Genomic DNA, 24,546 nt, shown 5'->3' with positions numbered 1-24,546 from the left:
AAGAACTGACAGAGAGGGAGTGAATTTGTACGTGTCCATCTGACACAATTCCTTTGTGAGTTAATCTGTTGGTTAGCTGCCATGCCTTTTGTTTGCTTTGGTTTCCACCTAGAGATAAGATCGTTATGTTACGTTTTCCCTCTGGTGACTAGACAAGACTTTCACTTGAAGGATAAGAAAAATACAGGCTGTGGGTCACTCCCTTGACCCCTCATTCTTTATACATGACAATGGTCAGGATTAAAGACGGTACCACAAAAACCCTCCAACTACTCAACAATGTAGAGGTAACTAATAAACAGCCAGTGATTATCATGAGCTACAAACAAGATAAACATTAACCAGTAACAGATAACAGGGTCAGGCTGGAAACAAAGAGATTTGCCCGGTACATTTTTTCTTTGTTTTTCCACCCTATCATTGTGGCCAAATAATAAAATCATCAGGAAACACCAACAACCAATAGCATTGCTGCAAAGAATTGCCCAGTGAAGCTCACCTTTGGCAGACAAGCAAACTATTGCATTGGGTCTTTTATCCATGTTGACGAAGAAGTGGAGAACCATTTTACTCTGAGCATATCATTTATGATATTGTGAATACTAATGCACAGTGCCCGTTCAAAACAGGCCTGTCCGAACCAAGTCGATTGCTTGGCCTCCGGTATTCCTAAGAAATACACCTGCCATGACATAGTTACGTTCCCTACCAATGCTGAGTATACGCGTCATTTGCTAAGAGCTAGCTATTTGGTACCAGGCTATTTCTCAAAATGTTTTAGTTTGCTACAATGTAACATCTCTGGTTTCTCCAGTCTTAATCTGTTCTTGAATTAAATGTATTGAGCGATGGAGAGCGAGCTGTACCCAGCATGCCGTTTCGGCAGTGTAACGGTAAGGGGTCCTCTCTCAATACACTACACAGTGTGTACATAATGCACTACTACATACAGACAGACAGACAGACAGACAGACAGACATATAGACAGAGAAAGACAGAGACAGACAGAGACTCCTTCCATTTTAGTTAGATACTCTATATCTCATGGTGACCAAGTTTTTTGACTTCACTGCTTGCATTAAGATCATCTCCACTCAGGAAACTGTAACTGTTGACCTTGAAAGGTGGGTCAACGCTATTCCAGAAATATAAAAGTAGCTGAACCAAACTTAGGTGTGTTTACTTTCTACTGCTTCTGTGCACATGTCTAACCCAACACCAGCCTGGCAGCAAAGTTAACTATTCCCACTGATGTAGAGGACAATTACTGTACCTCAGATTTAGCTTGCTGGCCTTGTTTTCTGCAAGCAGGGCCAAAAAGACAGTCTAGCTGCCAAAGTCCTGGAGAATTTGGCATCACTCAGCCCTTCTAAGTCAGCAATTGGTGGTTTCTTGGACCACTGTTAGGGCTTGGGTGGCTGCTGTCACCGGACTTTCCCAGCATGAGAAAATGGCATAGTTCAGCTGTCACCAAGGGTCAGCGGGAAGAGTTAACTCTCTAACTGGCCAGCCAAAACATCTAGCATTCAGCTAGTCTCAGCTGCTAACAGTGCAAGTTAAATATAGAACTATACTTTTAGCCTTGGTGACTCAAAAAGAGTAGAGCGAGACAATGAAGGATGTCGCTGAGTGAAAAGATCTGGCCCTGTGACAAAGGACATCACCGCACCTCTGCCTTTCCTTTCACTGGGCAATGACCTCTTCAACCACTGAGAGGGAGTAGAATAGTGCCTGCCTAACTCCCTCACCCCCTTCTGCCTTTTATTCTCACACAGTCTTCAACTGACTTCTCGAAAGGATAGGAGGGAAAGAAATTAAGAGGTGTGTTTTAGACCGCTATGCAACGCAGATCTGGATAGGCTGTGGGAGTGAAAGAGGGAGGGAGGGTGAGAGAGAGAGGGAGAGGGAAGTTACAGTGCTCTCTACCATTCCCTCTCTGACCTAAAGAACTGAAAGGAGAGAGAGAGAGAGAGAGAGAGAGAGAGAGAGAGAGAGAGAGCAGAGCTTGTGATGGCTCTTGGCACAACTCAGTAGCCAGCAAAAGTGGACACTACAAGCGGGCCACACAGGCCAGAGGATAATTAGTGGATACGTCACTGCTTTAGTGCCTTTCCTCTAGGATTACCTTTGGTGTGACTACTGATTGCTCAAACCTGGAGACAACACAACAGCAGGTAAGTCAGCTTCTTCTGGGTTTCTCCTAATTAAGGCATTCTTAATCTACCTACCCTTTTGTGGGAAACAGTCAAAGACAGCCATGTGCTTCAGGCAAAGTAGAGCTTATCAGCTGTTCTGCTTTCAGACTGAAATACAGGAAACGTCTACAGGTGTTGCTGCTTAGATGTCATCAATTTATGAAGCTAATAAAGAATACCGATTGATAGAAATCCATTTCGCTTCACTTGAGCTGTGGTTAGAACTGTTCTGCACTGTATGAATGAAACAACTCTTCCATGTAGCACCTACTTAATTCAGCTCATTTTTTATACTTTCAAATAATATGGATTTCAACATGTTGCATTAATTACTCGCCCATGAAAAGACAAGGCACTACTCTTGTAGCTGTTAATGGCAATACAGATTTGGCATTGTGACAACGCATACAGAAAAGAGAGAGAGTCATGAATCAAACATTTCTCAATGAATTACATCTTATATTGCTGTATGAATAGGACCATTTAGTGTCAAGGCTTTTGTGCTTAGCATGTAGGAAGAGAAGCCCACAACTTCACCAGACAACAGGGGATGATATTGAGATATTAAGAATGTAGGAGAAAGAGAAGCAATTCATCTTATTTGTCTGTTTCATGTATGTAAATGATACACTGCACTCATATAGAAATACACATGTGCAACCTTTTACCTCAACTTCTCCCACAGTTGCCAACCCCAACACCTCACTATTGCACCTACTGGACATACACCAAAGTACAAACACCTGCACCGCTGCTTAACATTGCAAAGAAGCCCTTCACGAGCTGCAACAGGATGACATTGTTCATCCTGAATATTTATGGATTGTAATGACGCCAAAATGAATTTCATTTCAACTGCATGAAGTCATCGCCCTTTCGGAGGAGACACATGGCCCTTGCTAGTCCATTTGTCAAGGCGCACGTCACCTTGCCTCAGTAAACTAAAAAAGAAAATATCAAATGTATCTCACTTTCAGTGAGGGAATCTAATGCAGGTGTGGCTAACGCTGCTGTCAGGGTCCAGGGCCTCTGTGCAACCTCACCCTTCCTCTCTCCCCCTGCTGCCTCCCACCCTTTCCAGCTGATGTGGCCTCTGTGCACTCAGTGATATCACCACTGACACCAGACAAAGAGAACTAGTGGCCAGATATTACTCATTAACATTTTTGCGCTTGTTCCAGCTTTATCTAAGCTCATCCTCTCTAGCTCGGCACATGCCCTGCAAAGTCTGTGGAGCTCAATCAGCCAATCGCCCCTCGGGAGACAGATTTGTGAATGTTGACTGGGAAGTTATCGTTCCCAGCTTGTAAATGAATCAGTCTTACTGTAAATGAATAATATGGTGCCTGTTTGAACTGAAACCAAGTCGGCCAAGCTTGGGTGTTTGCCAAAACAGCATTGATTTGAGATGCACTAAATGTGTCACTGGCTTACCTCATGGCATTGCTATAGCTCTATGTCACTTGAGTGAACTCTAGTGACAGGTTGTTAATACTGTATTTAACTTGTGAGGTGTAGTGTTAGCTTGTGGATGAGATTGTGAGAAGGAAGGCCCTTTTTATGTGCACATAATGTCTATGTGCATGAACATAAACACAATATAATATATAACATTGCTGCCAGTAGTCTGTGTCTTCCCCATTACGTCTGGTGGGCCTCAACAACAGCTGCTGTCACCGACACATGCACTGCTCCAGTCATATAAGGGTGTCTTGAATTCCAAAAATGCAGTTTAGACACATTTGGATATTTCACAGAACAGTGGTACATATAACTCATGTTCCCTTGGTTTAAAAATAAGTCCTTAAATGCCACAGCAACCCAAGATCTTCTCAAGATCATTTGATATGTAAGACGACAAAGTATACTTGCTATTAACAGTAGATTGGTTGTTAATTGGTTATTGACATGTAGCAATATTAGAACTAGTAAGGTCAATCATGAAGTTCACATACATTACGAATGTTTCAGTTTCATATTTTTATTTTACAGAAAGCATACATTGCACTGATGTAAGAGACATTTGAAATTCCACAGAATGGAAAGATATTCCCACCCTTCTTACCCATCACATGCTTTTCGTCTTCGTTTTTTGAGGGGAAGTGACATCATTATGTCTCTTACAGTAAACTGGTGTGTGATGATGACAGCCACCTAAAGATTTCATCTGCCGAGTGATGTCACTGATGCAGGGGGAGGGGGGCAATGTATATTTCCTGAAAACACTGAGATAAGGATGACTAGTCTCTGTGGTTGATTGACCCTGAGTGCTGAAGACCAAATACCACACTGTAATTTCACAAATCTGTTAGTGAGACAGAGTTCTTCAACCCAATGTCATTTTAATCTCTACTTTTGTCTCACCTGTAACAATGCATTCCATTGTTTTTATGATAACTGTTTTTTTTCTCTATGAAAAAGGTCAACAAAAGACAAAAGAGCAGAGTCACAATACCAACACAAACAATACAAATGCTCACTTACAAAACTTAAATGGGTAGTGGTGGTGAAGATTTGGAATGTTGTGGTTAGCACTCCAGAGTGTGATATGTGAATGTCCTGGCCTCTAGGGTGCAGAAGAAGTATACAATACTTGTTGTGATAGTCCGGATTAAAGTGGTGTATCAATCGACTGACAGACCAACATTGCCATCAATGAAGCCATTCCACAAGCATGGCTAAAAACAGCTGCCTGATGCTAGAAATTGGTTAATATGAGCAGTGAGACTGAACCATGCAGTGAAGTTTTAAGTTGTTAAGTTGTCAAGTGTAAGGTAGAGCTGTGTTTTTCCTGCTTTTGCTTTTTCACAAAGCAGGAAAAGGGGGTTATTATTTAAATAAATTGATAATGACTGCATCTCATTTAGGCACGCCAGTTCCAGGGTCCTTGAATTGTTCAATCAACAATATGTCTTTCTTCTGTAAAAGGACCCTAAAAACTGGAAGGTTTCTACCAATTCATTCTGGGACCACTAACCAAGACAAAAAGTCAATCCGTGAAATTCTGATCTAATAGGCACTTAGACGAGACCTCAGACATATGGCAGACCCCATGACATTGTACCATATCTGAGACTGCTTCATGCATATGTTGTCTTGCTGTTTCTATTCATAGAACAGCCAGAACTTGATCTGATCCTTGATCTCCATGCCGTAAAGCTGATATCCACTCATGCCATTGGTCTAGAAGAATCTGGTGCTTGATAAGTCGGTTTCTGTTTCCAGACACTCTCAATAGACTTAATAAATGCTGTTGCTATGGAAATTAACTCATAAAAATAATGTATGTGTTCATTTTTCCAATCATGTATATTAAACTAATTATGACAGATGGAGGTGAGTCATGTATTCCAGCAGCTGCACAGTATGGATATACTGTGTGCTTGGTGACAGTATGTCGCTTCAGAACAGTGGGGTTGGCATGTTGTGTGACTGCATACAATATGCATCAAAGTCTCCCACACACATCAGTGCGCATAATGCATGACACAAATTAGAGTATGTTTTAACTTTAGATTGCTATCATATGAGTTCATAAAAGTAAATCAAAGTTAATATTTAACAAACTGCCACCAGCACAACTATCATACATGTCATATTTTATAAGTGACTGATTCAGGAACTAAACTGTGCTGAGCAAGTAAGCCATTACTGTAAAAAATGATATGAGGAGATGTACCTACATTCTTCTCAGTTCGCTCATTAGTGAAACCTTAACTGCTGAAGCTAGGCTCCAGTGAGAGGATCAGGTTAATGTGACATCAGGAGAATACTACAAGACGAAACCCACCACCTATGCTGACATTTTGCTCCAGTATGGCGTACCAACGTTAGAGTTATTGTCGCTATGAGGTATTAATAGATGCCATCATTACACTAAAATGAGCTGTAAATGTTTTGAGTTTTGTCCATGAACTCTCTTTGACAGTTCAATTTAGTGTTAATAGAAAAATTCTCCTGAAAAGTTTGTAGAATCTTAAGGGAATGTGTACATGTCTGATGCGATGTTGCTATCTGAGCAGAAAAAGCTTGTCATCCTTCTCTGCCTAAAGCGTCTTCATTTACCACGAACATGGGTGTTATGTAAAATCTGACCCCAGAGGTCACTGGCTGTCTAGGCTGGAACGCGCTGTCAAAATACCGGAACAGACTGCAGCTTTGTACCCTTGCATGGGAAATACGTGCTCACAACACTTTCAATATCAGATGGATTGACTCGAAGATTTGAATCTCATCCACAGCTACAGTTTTGATTGAAATTCTGATATCTTGGCGGGCTGGTGTGTTTTTCTTGTCAGGACAGAAGAGCTTCTCGAGCGTACTGCATTTCATCAGTGTCCTCTGACAGAACAAGATGCCAATTGCTTGCATGCAAATAACATTTCCCTCTCCTTATTTAGTCACATTGGGTTTGGGGTGTGAATGTATCAAACTCTCTGAAGTCATTTTTCGTCATGTTGCATTATTTGCAGCAGCTGCTGCCCTAATCCCTCATCTCTGACAAAGTAATTTGGCTACTGTCAGACTTTTAAAGCAACACCAAAGATTATTTTGTACCTTAAAATAATGTTTCCAAAATTGTTTCAGTGGTTCATCAACTCGTAACAGGGTGAACGGCACTTCTGCATTCGCTTTACGGCCCTCTATCGGCTATAACCGCACTATGCAAGTTTGCCAGATCGAGTAGCGGATCTGTAGTTCGAGTGACACATAATGGTCACAATTCCGCTTCCAACCTGTAGGGAGACAGAAGAGGAAAAGTGCTTGGTGTTGTTTTAAGACCCACCTTCTCACCTTCCTCACTTTTACTCTTTATGTGAATATCACAGACGAGCATAATGTTTGACAGTATTATAGCCTGAAATTTCAGGAGATAAAGTGTGTAAAGAGAGAAATAACATAAAGCTGTTGTAGGGCTTGGAAACGGGCTACCAAACCCCATCATGCGAACAGTTTGCATTTCTGCTAATCTTGCTAATGTTCTTGCAAGTATTTTACAGCTTTGTTACTGGAATATCTGCACATAAACAAACGCAGGGTTTAAATTCAAATAATTAGCATCTCCCTATCTTTTGTACCACTTAAGTATCACAAAAGCCACTTGAGTACAAGTAACAAATATTTATCAGTGTATCTTTTTTGATTAATCAATTAATCACTTGAAATGTCAAAAGTTAGTGATAAATGCCCATCACAAGCAGCTATTGAAGATCACTGTATTCTTTTGTATGAAAAGCTTGAAGTAAATGGAATTTCCGACCAAAGATAAAAGTCATATATTGAACATCAGTGATATTCACTAACTTGCTGACCACTGACAACATTTTATAGCCCCTTTTTTCACTTTGTTCTGTTTGTGCCTATAAATACTCATATATGTGACAGCTGGACTTGCCCAAACCATGAGATAGATTTGAGATCGTTTTAAATTTAGGCTCAGGCCTTGACTGTGGCCTTGCTGGGTATTAGACTACTCTTTCAAATTAGATGGCACTATGGAATTGGATCCCGGGCAATCAGTAACATTGTGCCGATGGTTTACAAACGTAGATACCATAAATGTGTGGGGTCATTGAGGCGGGTTGGCGCAGACTTTAGAGTAAAGGCATATTGTCTGCCAGCTCTCCTTTATTTTCATAAAGACAACTGAGAATGTTGCATATCAGACTGGAATGCAGGCCACGTGCCTTTGGATTCCCCATTTGCTGCGCTGGAGAATTCTCTACAATCAAGACTGCAGTGGCCGGTCAAGGTGGATCAAACAGCAAATACATAAGACAGAAGACATGTCATGAAAAGGCTTTGATGACAAACAGACTTTGTAGTCAAACAAAGTCTTGTCATCAATAGGGCCTGTGAAATAGTTGTCATTATTAGTATTTACTACAGCTGTCAAGGAAATGTGTTGTATGAAGCGCAGGTTTAACTTTGGAAAGTTAGACTTGTATCATTGAGTCCTTTTAATGAAATTTAAGGCTGCCATAATCAATGGATAAAATGACAATGTGCAATATGAAAGGTGTTGCTCATAGTGACAAACCACAGAGAATTATCACCCAGCTCTGCAGCTTCACTCAGTTTTATGGAGCGTTTTAGCGACTTTCAGCTCATTGTTTTGGTTTTAGAGCCTGCAACTTTACTGGCTTGATTTACCATCTCCACTCTCACCAGTGTTGTTTCCAGATTCAGCAGGCAGCTGTTTTCAGCAAAAAAAGCTCTAAAAACCAACTGTGAGCTAAGCAAAGTACCAAGTACCAGCAACATCACACAGGAAAAGTTAGCAGCCAATGCATTTAGTGGAGTATTTGGCTCGGCTGGACATAAACAGGACTCCAAATGAATGCTAATGTTTGCTCAATAATGTAGAAAAAAGATGAAGGCAGATTAAATTAAGCTCCTACATGTCTTGGAGGTTAATATAGTTCAATAACCACCATGAAGCCCAACATTAAGAGAAATGTGTTCCCTCTGCAATAAATCAAAAACTATATTTGTGTGTTGATGTGGGTAGTTGGAAGGAGAGAAAATACTTAGCAAATATTTTTTGCATGTCAATAACATTTGTTTGGGAATCCTCTTTACTTTACTGACCTTAAATACACTGATATTGTTTAATAGATTTAGATGGTGAGTTCCTTTATATTTATTGAATTGCTATTTATTAATACCTTCTTACACTCATTTAGCTCTCTCAGCTATAACTACGCACATACTCACACTCTCCTGCTTGCTCTGTTGAACTGGAGTGACACCACAAAATGAGACGAGCTGTTACAGTAGCTTCGTTGGATTGACATGGCATCAGCCCAGAAATATAGACCTTCGAGTGCCTAACTCAGTGTCAACCATTTTGTTGCCGGCACATAGGAACTCTGCCCGACTAATTTACAGTACTGCACATGTTTCTATGTTTCATCACTCTTATGCCCTGCTGGTGCTAGTGTTTGTGCCCTGCACCACTGGACTTTTCTTTGGCCATATCTCTCTGGCACTGCTTGAATGTTGAGACGAACCCTGTGAGCGCTCATGTACGCTGCTGTGCTATGACATTTGACTCAATGATAGTGAGCCCACAGCTGAAGCTTATAGTTATGGACAGGAATGAAGGCACTGCAATTAATCTCCAGTTAAGAAACAGCTCTGATTGAAGCCAATGTGCACTCACTGAACTCCTAGAACTAAGATAAGGAATGTTCTTAATGTGTTGGTTTGAACTGAGAGATGCATTCACTGTTATCTTGCATGCTTCTCTCTTATGTGCTTGGGTCTTTTTCCTGGAAACAGAAGAGATTGGTTTTAAGCATCATTAGAATTCTCTGCAGTCTTAACTTCGCTGACCACTATTACATTTTTCTTGATGTGAACCGAAACCGTTGATAGACTCGCTTTCAAAGCTTGCGAAATTGCATATATAATAGTGTAATTCCTCTTCTACAAGAGCACATTCACTTTTATCACCTTGTTTTAATCTAGTTAGACTGATTAAAATGCTCATTGATGTTTTATCTGTGCTGGTGTGTGTGTGTGTGTGTGTGTGTGTGTGTGTGTGTGTGTGTGTGTGTGTGTGGTTTATTGGTGTTTTAAGCCCCCAATGTCTAATTCCAGGCAGCGCTGCCTGGAAGGCACTAGGATTAGGCAATGGTTATGGTTAGGGTTAAGGTTAGGGTTAGGTGCCTTAAAGTCAACGGTCGCAGTGCTGCCTGGAAGGAGATGTTGGGGGCTTAAAACACCATCGAGCGTGTGTGTGTGTACATGTATTGTACCATATACAGTGTGCATGCACAGTCGATGTGTTTTGTATGCTATTGTATGCATCCAATCCTGTGCTTAAGAAAGAATGACATTTCGGCGAGCTTGCTCGGGATGTCTCAATGCATGATTCAGAGGTCAGGGTGCTATGACATCACTAGAGTTCTACGTTGGGGATTTTGGGGGCCGGGGGTGTTTTCTGTTTGTAATTAAAAAGCGCTGTTGATGTCATATCTGAAATCAATCATAAGAGTGCACTTGCTCAATGTCTCAAGGCTGTTGCGAGAGAGCTTAAACAAACAGATGCATGCATACACACAAACACTTAAACACATTCACAAGGCAAACTCACCTCTATCTTAAAGTGATGGTTCGGAGTAATTTCACCCTAGGCTGCTTTGCACCTTGACCTCGAGCCAAACAACCCCCCATAAGCTTTTTCCCCTTGTTATAACGTTGGTCAAGTTAGCGTTATCAGCTCGTTAGCTTAGTGCAGGCGCTAATTGATCCACGTTTGTATCTCGTAAAAACACTTGCCTCGGCCGAGAGGAGTATCAGGCAAGTGTTATTTAAATATACTTCTGGTGTAGTTACAAACTTTCTAATGCCTCGTTTTATAAGTACAGAAACTATTTGCACTACTGTAGAAGTTTGGTATCATTCCGGGCATTATTAGTGGGGTAATTTACGAGATACAAACGTGGATCCATTAGCGCCTGCACTAAGCTAACCAGCTGATAACGCTAACTCGACCAAAGTTATAACAAGGGAAAAAAGCTTATGGGGGGTTGTTTGGCTCGAGGTCAAGGTGCAAAGCAGCCTAGGGTGAAATTGACCCTTCGCTAAGCCACGCCCGAAAACCGCCACAGGCCAATCGTGTCTTAGCAACCGTAACTAGGTGCAGGAGGTCTGTCAAGCTTTCGAGCAAGGGAAACACCGTACGCCGAAGCGTTGTCCTAAGAGTTTGGACGGGGTGGTGGGATTTTTTTCCCTTCCCGAAACCTAAAACCCAAGGGGAGAAAGGCCGGGAGTGGATCAAACAGTGTGGGAGGCCCCATTCACAACTAGCTAAATGTCGATAGTATTAACAAAAACACATACGTTTGCTCCAAGGCAAGAACACGCTAATGTTAGCTAGCTAGCTAGCTGTCTTGGGAGCTACTGTCTTTCTAAACTATCTTTTTAATACACTGTCTGTACACTTACAATGTTCTCAATGCTTCGGTTCTTATTTAGGGAACATCATTATGCTACCGTAGAAGTGTGGTGATATTTTGAGCCTTTTTAGTGGTTGAAATAGCGATTTGTTTTTACTTTCCCTGTGCCCCGAATACTAGCGTTGTAAGCTAATCAGTGGTCCGCGCTAGCTTGTTTCAAGCTCCAAACACATTAAATTAGCATGAAAACATGTCCCAGAGAGCGATCGAGTGGGTACATATCTGTTATTAACCCGTCCTTAAGATAATTAAAGGCAAGACGGAGGCTCACTGACATACTTTAAAATATATTTCAGCATTTTGTTAATCACTAAAAATATAAGCAGGAGAATGCTATCATTGCAAAGTGTTCAAGCTAATGTCTTGCGTTTATTCCACAAGATTTATGGATAAGCTGTTTGATTTATAATTATTGGATTATTTTCAAATGTCACTTACCCTGCTGTGCATGAACATAGCTGTTCCTCAATTTGTGTGTTTCCCATTTGAATGGTCAGCGTATGAGGCGGCTCACATTATTGCATGACCTATAGGCTTTAGCTTCAATTTTGATGAAATTATTCTCTAATCAGTTGCATATTATGTCGTGGATATATCCGTCGAATGCATACTGCAGTCCCTTTTGTCTTGCTCGCTCAGATATTTCACCTGTTCGCCAAAAATTACTAATTATCTCCTTGGGAATGTGCATACATACTGTAATAGACGTGCCAGACACAAAGCTTGTCAGGCGTAGCAACAGTAACTAAGGAGGGCGGGGCTTAGCGAAGGGTCAATTACTCCGAACCATCACTTTAATGACCTAAAGTGCATCTTTGACCATTTCTTGCAGTGATTCCAAACACTTGTTGAGCTAATTTGAAAAAAAGAGAATATCTTTTAAAAATGTATCCACACATTTGTGTAAAGGAGGAAAATAAAAAAAACATGAATATGATTACACAATGGGTGTGATCTTCAGTATATTAATTGTCACAATAACCAGTAGCTGACAGCTATCATAAGCTAGCTAAAAGTTTGCTAAAAGTAATGGATTAACACAATAGTTGAATTAGCTAAAAATACTGAACAAGCTGTTAAAATAGCTAGCTAAAAATAATGGATAAACAGTTGAAATAGTTAGCTAAACGTAATGGTAAATTGATAAAATAGTTAACTAAAAGTAAGACATAAACAGTTGCAATAGTTAGCATCAACTTAAAATTAATTTCAAAGGAACACATTTGGATAACAACTTTCGCTCCTGACAAGGCTGTAGGGGTACGACAAACAAGTTTGCAAAACCACTGAAATAGTGCACAGTACAAGCAAACAACTGCGTAATGTTATTCTCCTAGCTCACTGTATGTTTAAGTAATCAAGCATGCTACAGGCCACCTTGTGTTTTCATAATGATAAATGTTGTAAAATTAAATTTAGAGTCTGTCATCAACAGATTTATTTTCAGGATCTGGATAAAATGTTCGACTCAGACTTGTAATGTCAGCAGAGAAGGTTAAGGCACCCAGGAGTGCCACAAATGTGCTTCCAGACCATCAACACTCAGCATGAGATACACAAGCCTTGTGAGAGAACGGGAATGCACACACTGACATACAACACACACACGCGCGCACACACACACACACACACACACACACACACACACACACACACACACACACACACACACACACAGTGCGGGTTAATTGTGGATATTTATTCCAGATAACATAACAAGAAATATTATTATTATATTATTATAATTAAAAAAAATATTAATATTAATAAATATTATTATAATATAACACAGGAATTGTACTATTTGGTCTAAAAAAAATGAAATCATTTCTTCTGTTCTTAGTGCAGGTAGAAGATGAGGACCAAAAGCAGCGGGGTGGAGAGCCCGGCCAATGGGGTGCGTGGGGTTCCACAGGGTGACCATGACATCAGCCAAGAACAGGAAGTGGGTCTGCCCGTGAAGAGCCTAAAGGCCAAAGTTCAGCAGAAGGAGGGTAAGGATAATTTGGAGGTTGAGGTGATCTCTGAAAAAAAGAAGATACTATTTGACTCCCCTGAGGCTGGCGAACAAAGAGGAAACGTCATGGATCTGTCCAAAGAGGATCTGCTGAAACTGCTGGGGATAATGGAAGGAGAGGTTCAGGTGGGTTGGGTGATCTCTTTGACCTGCTGTAATAGGTATACGTGCAATAATGAGGTAAAGAAAACATACCTTTGAAGGCACTGTGGATGAACACGAGGTCAGTTTGAATGGAAAGTGCACATGCCTTCATTGGATTGAGATTGACTGCAATTTTATGCACAATAGCTCTATCTTGTGGATGAAAATGGTAGTTAAACATGCCAGCGAAAATTGGCAAAAGTGACCATTTTGGAGAAATCTGGAATCCATGAAACAAATGCTACATGGGTTTAAACACCCTAGAATGGGATGTACTATATTCAGAGACCTTTGGGCATAATGCTACATTCACAACACGTTTGAGGCCATTTTTAATGCATAATTTCTCACATTTGCATGTCTGGCACAAAAACATTTGTGTCTCTTTAAACAAATGTCCAAATGGAGTGAGCACACACTCTTCCTCCTCAAGTTATAATATGTTGTCTCATTTGTATATCTTTATATTTTTATGTGATTTCAGGCCAGAGAAGATGTTATCTGCATGCTAAAGTCCAAACAGGCTGTCCCAGAGGACCTTGAATCACGTTATGGATCTACGGCCCCTGGTTCGGCTCTCACGGCCCTGCAGAGGGACGGCTTCATCACTGGTAGTGAGCCAAACGACCACAGTGTCTACCAGAAGCCTATGGTTGAGGTCAGTTAGCAACTGTCAGTTACAGCAGTTGCATGTCGAAAATCAGCTGTATAAAAATGTCAGTGGTCAGCAGTTCAATGTGACATTCCTAAACACCTTGCAGTAGATTATTGGCATGTTACAATACAAATAAAATTAAGTTTGTATGTGTCCTCCTTGGTCCTTGCCTGTGTTTGTGTGTTTCCCTGTGTGTCTTTGATTGTGTGCTTTGCTCTTTGTTCAGCTGGAGCGTCTGCAGGAGAAGCACAAGGAGACGTATCGGAGGATGCTGGGTCAGTTGCTGCTAGCTGAAAAGTGCCACCGACGCACTGTCCACGAGCTGGACACAGAGAAACGCAAACACGCAGACTACATGAACAAGAGCGATGACTTCACCAACCTTCTGGAGCAGGAGAGAGAAAGGTGAGCAGGAGAGTAATGAGGGGCCATGGAATTGCCATACCATTAACACATCAAGACAAACTTACTAATCAACTACATTTCTCTGGATATATAAAGTCATGTCTGATTACTGAAAAGTAAATATGTAAAGTAACAGCTTCCAAATTACTTTTATGCTGCTTTCTATCAGCACATTATTTAAAATATATTATTTTCAAAGTTGGAAGAACACAAACAAATGTCTCTCCCCGTGAGAGAGATGAAAATCTGAAGCAAGAAAAGAGAGCTTTAACTCTTAACCAAAATATAGGCATGTGTACACAATAAAATACATATTTATGTCAGGAGCATTTGTGTAACACAGTTCAATATACATTAACATACACAGAAATAGCAGTTTATTTTTTAATACTGACATACATTTTCATCATGAACTGTAATGATATGGAGTGGGAAGATGATAACATTGATTTTATTAACAGTATAAGTGGTACTATGAGGCAATATTTGATGTCAGTAACAAATAATATTGCATATGAATGTAATTCCCTGGCTAAATAGACTGGTGAAAGAAGTGGATGGAGTTATGGTGAAAGAGAAACAGGTGAAAGCAGTGGGGGAGGATAAGAGTGGTGAGAGAGAGAGAACATAAGAGCCAACATGGCTTATAAAACCAGTGTGGAACATATAAAGTGGAGGAGGTGAGAGAATCCAGGGAGAAAAAGCGGCGAAGGAATGCATCGACATCGGAGAATGTGTGAAAGATGGCCTCATCAGTCAAGTGAATAACGCGAGAGGGATAATGGGAGGAGAGGGGGGAGCTGGTTGCTAAAGTGATAACCTCACATACCTTCGTTTTACAGGGAGCGGGACAAAGTTTGTGGAAGAGAGGGGGGAAGGGAAGTGAGGAAGAGGTCAGGCTCTTTGCTGTGGGAAAGAAGGAGGTCAGGGGTAGAGCGGGGAGGAGACGAGGCCACTGGGTGGAGGAACAGGAGGAAGAACAAGTGAAGGAATAAAGGGCTTCAACAGGAGCGAATCTCCCATGACATCATCCGTGAAATGAAGTCATCGCCGAGGTCGCGACCTGGTTTGTTGGTCAAGAGGAGACAAGGGGCGAGAGGTTGGTGAGAGAGAGAAAGAGAGAGAGAGATGTACACACTCTCCAACATCAGAGAGGGAATGGTTACATCACTTGTGTGTGTGGAGGGCCTCACAGAGATCAAACAAGTGTGTTTGTGAATGTGTAGATGACAGTGAATGTGTACTGTAAGGGAGGAGGCCCTACTAATTAAAGTATTTACAGATGAAAGAGTTTGATTGGCTGTTGCGCGTTGGGGAATGTATTTTGTTGCAATTCCCATAACATATCCCAGTCCATTCTCACACAATAACCCTGAGAGATGGGGATGCATTCATTACTGTAAGTTAATATGTGGTTTGCTATGCATGTTATTAGTAGTTTGCCAACAGGCATGATGTGTGAGAGAGACAGAGTACAAGAGAGAGCATCTGTAATGTACTGCATGTAACGCAGACTAGAGACCACTTCTATGCTGTATTTCATGAACTGTCAAAACTTCAAACGGCGAAAGCACTGACTACCTCTCTTCCTTGAGCTTTTACTGCAGGACACAGGAAATGGACCATGGAGGTTAAATCACAGTCATGACAGCTGAGCTGCCACCACACGCCAAAGAGAGGGCTGGGAAATGAGCAGCAACCTTTGGCTGATTTCATGAGACAGGGGAAAAGGGTAGTCATGATTTAAAACATTTCAATGAAGAATTTGTTCTGAGATGTAAATCAACATGCCTAAATTAAGTTATCTAGCGTGAAGCTGGGTATTTTACCAAATTATTTAAACCAAATTGGTTAAGGAATTTATAATATGTGTGCAACTTACACAATTTGGGTTTTGTAAGGCTGATTACATACTATGGCCTGTCTGTTGACTGACATTTGACTGAACTTGACTCCAAAACATATCTAACCTGAAGCTAAATATTTGCACGAATGAGCACAGACATTGAGCACAGATAAAACCAGGAGATGAAAGTCAAGGTTTTGGTTTTCACTTTGATGTGCAGGCAAATTTGTGCATTTTACCACTTTAACAAAAGTAGATATGACAGTACAGGTGGACCTTTAATATAGTGAATAGAATAGTCTACAGCCATGATAGCTGCTCTGCTAACATGCTTACAATGACAATGCTAATGTGCTGATGCTACGCAGGTAGAATGGTTCTGGCGACCATGAACGTCTTTAGAAAATGTCATGGCAATCCAGCCGCATTCACTCTGAATCAAAGTGGTGGACCGATCGACCGACTGGCATTGCCACCCTTAGAGCCAAGCTGCTAGCATGGCTAATAAAGAGAAGCATTTTATGGCTTTAGTTTGAAGTGAACTACCACTTAACTTTCACTTGATCCCTGGTTTGCATGCGGTGACCTCCTTCTTATGCCAGGTTGTTTCCAGCAGGTTCCTTGGCTCTTGCACAGGTCGCCCTCTGTCACCTCACAGAGAAAGTGAAGAGGATGAGCTCTGCTATGTCTTGATCTGTCAGCACCTGCAGAGCCCAGATTCTTCATCTGTTGGCATAGAAGGACACAGAACTGACTTCGGATTCATGGATGAGCTGATGCCAAAACACAGACAAGCACATACTGTGTAAAAACAGATTCAAAAACACACAAAAGCATTACTTTCTACAAACATATCTGCCATGTCTGGTATCTGTTTTGACATTCACTCTCTCAGGTGAGATGGAAGCATGTCATCACCTCGTCTTTATCAATATGAGCTCCTTCCACCATCTGGGTGAGAGTGAAGAGAGAAAAGTCAAAGGTCTTGTGCCAAACATCGGCAGGAATGTAGAGGATGGGCACAGGAGAAGCAGTTTCTGCTGGTAGCCATCAGCCATTAACACCCTCTTAGACAACAGCAATTTATATGTCAAGAAGTGAAAATATTTAAGTGGCATGGAGGTATGTGCAATGATTAACGGAAAAAAAACTGCTCACATGTAAAGTCACGCACACAAAAAGGTAAATGCAGACCTGAAATTGAAAACTAAAATGATTGTCATTTTAAAGCCTTAAGAGAAAAGCTTCACATTATTCCACCATCTGTCAGCATATCGTGTACACACAGTATGTGTAGACTTATTGTGGTCGTCTTTAAATAGTTCAATGTCCACTTTGCTTCTGATTTCTCTCTTTTAACACCACATCAGTCTTATGTACTGTATGCTATCACAGACTCTCTTGCTTAATGCTTTTCATGTGTCTAGAGAGGTCATTACTGTACAACACAGTGTTTTGACATAATTTTGGCAGTTCATGTCTGCTTCAGTCTTGGCCTCCAAACATAGAGGGGCTGCATTGCCTCTGTGCGAATTCCCCATTAAACATGGGATGAGGTGTTGTTCCATGATGAAAAAAATGTTCTCTCGTGGATGTTGGCTTATGGATTGAACCTGTGTATTTGCTTAAGAAATGTGTTTTTTACTTACACGCACATTTCCGTTGCCTAAGAAGCTGAAACCATCATTTAAACAACTTTCTTAAACCTACAATGCATTTGAAGGACTGGATATACTGTACACAACCAATTTGTCCATAGTTATTTCTTCCTTAGAAACAGAGCCACTGACCACTGGAGTCAAATGCCACTGACATCATGACTTCGACCTTTGCATGAAAGTAATTTTAGAGTGCCAATTTCTAGGGTATCAGTGACATCTGACTGTTAAAGCATGAGTTTTAAGAGCTGCACTCTGAGATCTGGATGACTCCTTTGTACAGTAGCCAGACCAACTGATCCCACTTGGCAATGAAGGCTTCTGGTAATCTGAATCAATGTAGATGTTTACTGTCACTTGCAAACTGACAATTAACATTTAAAGTTTCAAACTTCATTCATTTGCAGAGATGTGCGGTTGTGAAAACTGGTTTGTTATAACATTACCTGTATATACGACTCCATGGAAAAGTCAGGGCATAGCCCTTCATAAACCTACTGTCATGGTTACATATCCTCCCAGATCTTCTTCACCTCAAGGGAGACATCCAACTTAGCCATATCTGCTTTCCTCATCACATGTAGACTTTGCAAGGAACCCAGTTCAAGTCCAGTTTCCCCTAGAGTTGAACTACAGCAGACGTTCTCTCCTGTCTCCTGTACCAGTGAGACTAGTTCAGTTCAGTTCAGTTCAATTTTTATTTTATATAGCACGTTTAAAAACAACCATAGTTGACCAAAGTGCTTAACAAGCTCAAAAAATCAAAGAGATAATATACACAAACAATACACAATATACAATATAAAATAACCAACAGTAGAAAAAGGTCAAGATATCAAAGCTCAACTTGAATTGAAAGCCAATGCATAGTAATGGGTCTTAAGCAAGGACTTGAACGTTTCAATGGTCCGAGCTGTTCTTACATAAATAGGTAGACTATAGCTTCCAGTCCACAGAGGCAATATCCTGTGCAGTTTGGAAATATAATTTATTTTGCACCAAACTTGCACTGATAATAATAGTAATATTTTTTCATTACTTGTAATACCTTTGTAAACTTTCTGAAAAAAAGTGTATAGTTGATGTTCCTTAAACATGCCATGTTTTCTGAAGTATGAAAATTAGTGGGGAGTTTTGCAAAACACTCCTCCTGTGGAAAGGGTCCCACCCCCTTTCACAGTGTCTAAAGCAGAGCAGCACAAACACTCTCATATACACATCACTGCCTTATATGGATGAGGTGACATCACTCACTAAAGGTCCCGTGGTGCTCCACAGTATTTACCGTATTCACCTAGTATTGTCCTAATAAGATGCCTGGAATGTGACGGTGCAGGATCGATGGAAAAGGAGGCCCCTGCTACATCTTATGTGTTCTCAGTGGATTTTGTATAATGGCAAAAATGATTTATGTGCTGATTGTCGAGCATCCATAGTGGGTAAGTTTTAAATGGGGTTTGTTGTAAAGTTTCTGAGGTGTTGTGACTACATCCACAATAGTGGCTATTGAACATTTAGAGGTTGTTTAAGATATAGATGCACAATGTTCCTTGTTGTGTTGGTGCCTACATTAATTTGGTTTATTTTGCAATGCAAAAATGTTCAGGCTGAATATTGTATGTCCATGGGAGTGTAAAAGGAGATGATGCAGCTTTGCATTCAATCTGCTTTGCATGTATTTTGTTGGAGCCGGAGATGAGAATGGGCATGAGCAGCATAGAAAGAAGCTGAGAGAAAAGAAGACCACTTGGTGAGGGGTTGTTAGTTAAACTTTCACTAGCAGATTATATCCCAATAACAGCGATGGAAATAGCAGGAGTATTTGGGAGTTGTAATGTTAATCTTTGCTAGTTTTCCCTCATGATCTTATTGCTTGTTCTGTATAGCATGTATGATCTTTCTTTTATTGCACAATATACTGTGTATAATAATCAGTTGTTCCATCAAATTCTGTTTGTTGTCTCCGATAGATATTTTGTGTGGTAAAATAGTCAGTTACTGGATTTCTGTGAGTGATAATTAAATAATTATGTTCAAAGAAAACCATGTATCTTGGGGGTATGTGTTTTGAGATTATAATTTCAAAATAAACACACTGACACTGAAACCAGTCTTGTCTAGTCAATGTACGTAAAGAATCGGGATTATCACTCCCTATCATTAAAACATTAATTGGGATAAAATTGCTTCCCGGAATATAAGTAATTTCCATGCCATGATGGCAAACACAGATACACAGTTACTCGCTTCAATAAAACACCAAACTAATACCTTTCCTTTGTTTTCCCCTTTACATTTCAGACTGAAGAGGTTGCTTGAGAACGAGAAGTCCTACCAGGTGAGAAAGGAGAGCGAGCACTCTAAACGTCTGGCCAAGGTGCGAGAGGAGCTGGTTAAGCTGAAGTCCTTTGCCCTGATGTTAGTCAATGAGCGACAGCAACACCTGGAGCAAATGGATCAACAGAGCCAGCGGGCCCAGGAACTCAGCCAGCAGCACCAGCAGTGGGAGCAGGCACTGAGTGAAGCCAGGGAACGTGCTCAGGAGGATGGCCACAGGGTGCTGAGCCTGGAGGCTGAACTTAAAGACAAATCCGCCAAGCTTACCCAACAACACGAGGAGATGAGTGCCAAGCTGGCCAGTCAGGAGATCCACAATCGTCAACTAAATGCCAATCTTTTAGGGCTTACGCATAAAGTGGAGGAGCTAGAGGAGAGCAACAGGGCTCTGAGGAAATCTGAGGAGGAGCTACAGGAGCTGAGGGAGAAGATCAGCAAAGGGGAGTCTGGCAACTTCAACTTGATTACTGAGTTGGAGAATTTACGGAAGCGGGTGCTGGAGATGGAGGGAAAGGATGAGGAGATTACCAAGACTGAAAATCAGTGTAAGGAGCTCAGAAAGAGGCTACAAGAGGAGGATAGTAGGAGCAAAGACCTTAGGCTGGAAGTGGAGACGCTCCAGAAAAGAATGATAGAGTTAGAGAAACTTGAGGGTGCCTTCAGCATAAGCAAGGCTGAGTGTGCACAGTTACACACTGCTCTAGAGACAGAGAAGGACCTCACCAAAGAGCTCTCAGATGAAGTAGTAGCTCTCAGGATCCGTATGAAAGAGGTAGAGTCTTCTGAACTCAAGTTAGAAAAGTGTGAGCTGAGCCTCAAGGACGACTTGAGTAAGCTGAAGTCATTGACTGTTGCTTTGATGGAAGAACGAAAGACCCTAATGGAAAGAATGAAGTCAGACGAGAAGAAAAAGGACGATTTGAGTAAGATGGTCACAGTTGAGCAGGGAAAAGTTATGGAGGTGACTGAGAAATTGATAGAGGAAAGCAAAAAGCTATTGAAGTTGAAATCAGAGATGGAAACCAAAGTAGAGACTCTATCCATAGAAAAAGGGGAGCTTAGCACAAAGCTAGCCTATGAAATCGATAAAACTAAGGATCTTAGTTCTAAGGTCAGTCAGATGAAAAAGAGGTTAGATGGGTTCGAACAAGCAGAAAAGCTATCAGTAAAGAATTCAGTGAAATGTGAACTAAGCAGAATGTCTGACCCCCTCAAAAGAGAAGACAACAAAGTTAAGGAGCTGACATTTGAAATTGAACGCCTGAAAAATCGTCTCAAACAACTTGAAGTAGTTGAGGGAGATTTGATCAAGACAGAGGATCAGTACGACATGTTGGAGAAAAGGTTCATGACCGAACAAGACAAAGCCAACATTCTTTCCCAACAGGTGGAGGAAATGAGGGGCCAGATAGCACGGAACAAAGCAATCGAGAAAGGGGAGGAGGAAAGCCAGGAAGTAGACCTCCGACAGCAATGCAAAAGAGAGGAGGCCAAAACCAGGGAACTGCAGGCGGACATCGTAGCCCTCAAGGAGAAGATCCATGAACTGATGCACAAGGAAGACCAACTTTCTCAGCTCCAAGTGGATTACTCTGTTCTGCAGCAGAGGTTCTTGGAAGAGGAAGAGAGAGCCAAGAACATGGGCACTGAAGTTTTCCATCTCACCAAAGAATTGGAGATAGCAAAACGTCATAGTCGAGCACTGAGGCCCAGTTTGAATGGGAGGAGGATGGTGGATGTTGCTGTGACATCCACTGGAGTACAGACAGAGGCATCATCCACTGGGCCAGCAGAGGAGGATACCCCAGCCGTGTTTATCAGGAAGTCTGTTCAAGAAGAGAATCACATTATGAACAACCTCAGACAGAAGTGCCTGAAAAAGCCAACAGATAAAAGTGGTGTTGAGCGTTGCCCTTCATCTAGCAGCGACCTGGGCGTGAAGAAATCCTGGATTCCCTGGATGAGGAAAAAGGACAACACACTTCAGGAGTCCAACTTGGGGAAGCATATGCACATCAATGGAGATCATTTGCCTTCTGAACTGACCATGTCCCAAAAACAAGGGCAGCCTTTACACATCCGCGTAACACCAGACCACCAAAATAACACGGCCACTCTTGAGATCAGCAGCCCCACTGCTGAGGATGCTTTCTCTAGCTCAGCTCCCCTCAGCCCCAATCCATCTCAACCTAAATCCAGAATCACAATCATTCCCACCTACTCTGCTCCAACCCACAAAAGAAAGTCAACCACTGGACCTCATGGCCCTGAAAGAGCCAAGTCTCCAGTCACCATCACAACAATATCCAGAGCCAAGTCTCCAGAAAGCAGCCGAGCCCCCTCCTCTGCCTCAGGAAGGCCCTTGTCCCCTGTCTCTATTATGACAGTGAGCACTGCTATAGTGCCTGAAGCATCTGCCTCCCCTGAACCCCAGGAGATGACCATGGGCCGAGCTGTGTATAAGGTTACCCCTGAGAAGCAGATGGTCCCAATGCCTATAAGGAAGGGTCACAACAACACTAGCATCATCACCACCACTGATGATAACAAGATCCATATTCATCTAGGCAACAGCATGACCTCAAAGATGGTAGTCAGGCCGGTTGCTGCTGCAACAGAGAGCAAGGAAATGACCTTATCAACTGGGACAGTTTTACGCTCCCCCCGCCAAATCACCACCACCGCTGCCAGGACCACACAGAGCAAAGTGATGAGCACGATCACAATTTCCCCTGTTACATCCACCACTTCCAGACAAAGCATGGTAAGTTTTGCTTAAAGGTTCTGTTCATCCAAATTATGGAATAACGTGTTTCTTTGAGATACCTGCCCAACAGCAATTTACTCTTGATATAGCAATTTTCATAAATATTACTACTAACAGTTCATTGGAAGTACTTGCTAACAAAGAAACCAGTAAAAAAGGTAGCACAGATGGAAATTCCATTCACTTCCATTCTAGTGACTCTGAGGCACCTCTGAACATCTTGTATTTTGGATCCTTACAAAAGGTTTGCTTTTGCTGTTTTTACAATGCGGGGCATTTACCAGGATACATTGACTACGAATCAATCAAACAGACAAGATGTTATATCTAGCTTTAGAGGTGATGAAAGGATTTTGTTACTTTTCGACAGAGCCAAGCTAGCTGTTTCAAACTGTTTCCAGTCATTGTGCTAAGCTAAGCGTCTGCTGGTTATAGGCTTACACAGACATTAGAGGTATTGGTTTTCTTGTGTAACTCTCAGGCAGAAAGTGAATAAGCTTTTTTCCCAAAATGTCAAATTATCTCTTTAAGGTTCATCGAGTCTTGGTTTCATAATCTATATTATACATTTGAGGTTTCACAGGGAAAATCTGTTCACTAACAGCTTCATCTCTAAAAATAGAAAATGATGTAACCCTGTTGATGTTTCAGTGGACCTTATAATATGCTCTTTGTGGATTAGATAGCGTGACAGAAATGGTCCTATGGGCAGGCCTAAGAACAGCAGAACTAATGATGTGGCATTTTGCCACTTTGCTACAGTCATGCAGTAATTTATAGTTGTTACACAGTGTTTACATTCACAAACAGCCATACGGGGCTCAGTGCCCTCTGACTGACACAAAACAGCCTTGCACCAGTTAACAACACACTGAAATATTGCCTGGACAAGTGCTCACCCACTGGGATTGAAGTGAAAGAATGAATAAATATTTACATGTTTCATTCACACATGTGTGAATGAAAAACTGAGCTATATGAACTGCAGTTCTGCAGTTCTGCAGTTCATATAGTTCTGCAGTTCATATAGCACATATGATCAGTTACACTGTTTAGAAATTCAGAATTCCTTTTTTTCTGTAATGGGTTTTACCTCTTTTCCATTATTTACTCTTTACGTTCCCCTCAAGTGGTCCTCTGTTTTTATGTTCCTGCCTGAGAAACTGTACTCTCTCTTCTTATTGTCTACAGACTGGGCACGATGCCCAGCCTCCTCGCACAGGACTGACCCGCATCCCAATGTCTAAGAGCCTGAAGACGGGGAAGGCTGTGCTGGGATCCCTGGGGATCTCGGGTGGAGTGAAGCTGGAGTCACGAGCTGAGAGTCAGATGAGGATAGAAGTTAAAAAATCCACTGTGAATAGCCATACTTTACAAAATGGAGGAAAAGCCTGATTGACATAATAGTACCAACAAAATACTTAAACATATCTATGGTGCTTCAGAGAGATTTAAACAACAGAAAAAAAACCTCTGATGTCCTTATACAACTCAGCTAGACATTACAAGGCACAGAGGCATTTGTTTTGTAATTAAACAAGCCATTTCTAATTTTT

At 41.4% G+C, this 24,546-nt stretch overlaps 1 protein-coding gene across 2 annotated transcripts; it reads left to right on the top strand.

Annotated features, from left to right (window-relative positions):
- Positions 1-1,908: 1,908 nt before the first annotated feature.
- Positions 1,909-24,446, top strand: LOC116042508 (filamin-A-interacting protein 1-like). 2 transcript variants are annotated; one of them, XM_031288692.2, is made up of 6 exons: positions 1,909-2,174; positions 13,005-13,304; positions 13,807-13,980; positions 14,204-14,382; positions 20,188-22,987; positions 24,182-24,446. In XM_031288692.2, the coding sequence occupies exons 2-6, from the start codon at positions 13,017-13,019 to the stop codon at positions 24,383-24,385; spliced, it is 3,645 nt and encodes a 1,214-aa protein (XP_031144552.1). In that variant the 5' UTR covers positions 1,909-2,174; positions 13,005-13,016; the 3' UTR covers positions 24,386-24,446. The 2 variants fall into 2 exon arrangements, with proteins under 2 accessions (XP_031144552.1, XP_035850735.1); XM_035994842.1 differs by having other exon boundaries at positions 1,927-2,174; positions 13,010-13,304.
- Positions 24,447-24,546: the final 100 nt, after the last annotated feature.

The sequence above is a fragment of the Sander lucioperca genome, chromosome 18 (assembly GCF_008315115.2).
Source record: "Sander lucioperca isolate FBNREF2018 chromosome 18, SLUC_FBN_1.2, whole genome shotgun sequence".
NCBI classification, from domain to species: Eukaryota; Metazoa; Chordata; class Actinopteri; order Perciformes; family Percidae; genus Sander; species Sander lucioperca.
Note: the sequence above shows the minus strand (reverse complement) of the source record. Positions and strands in the feature narration are given on the sequence as shown.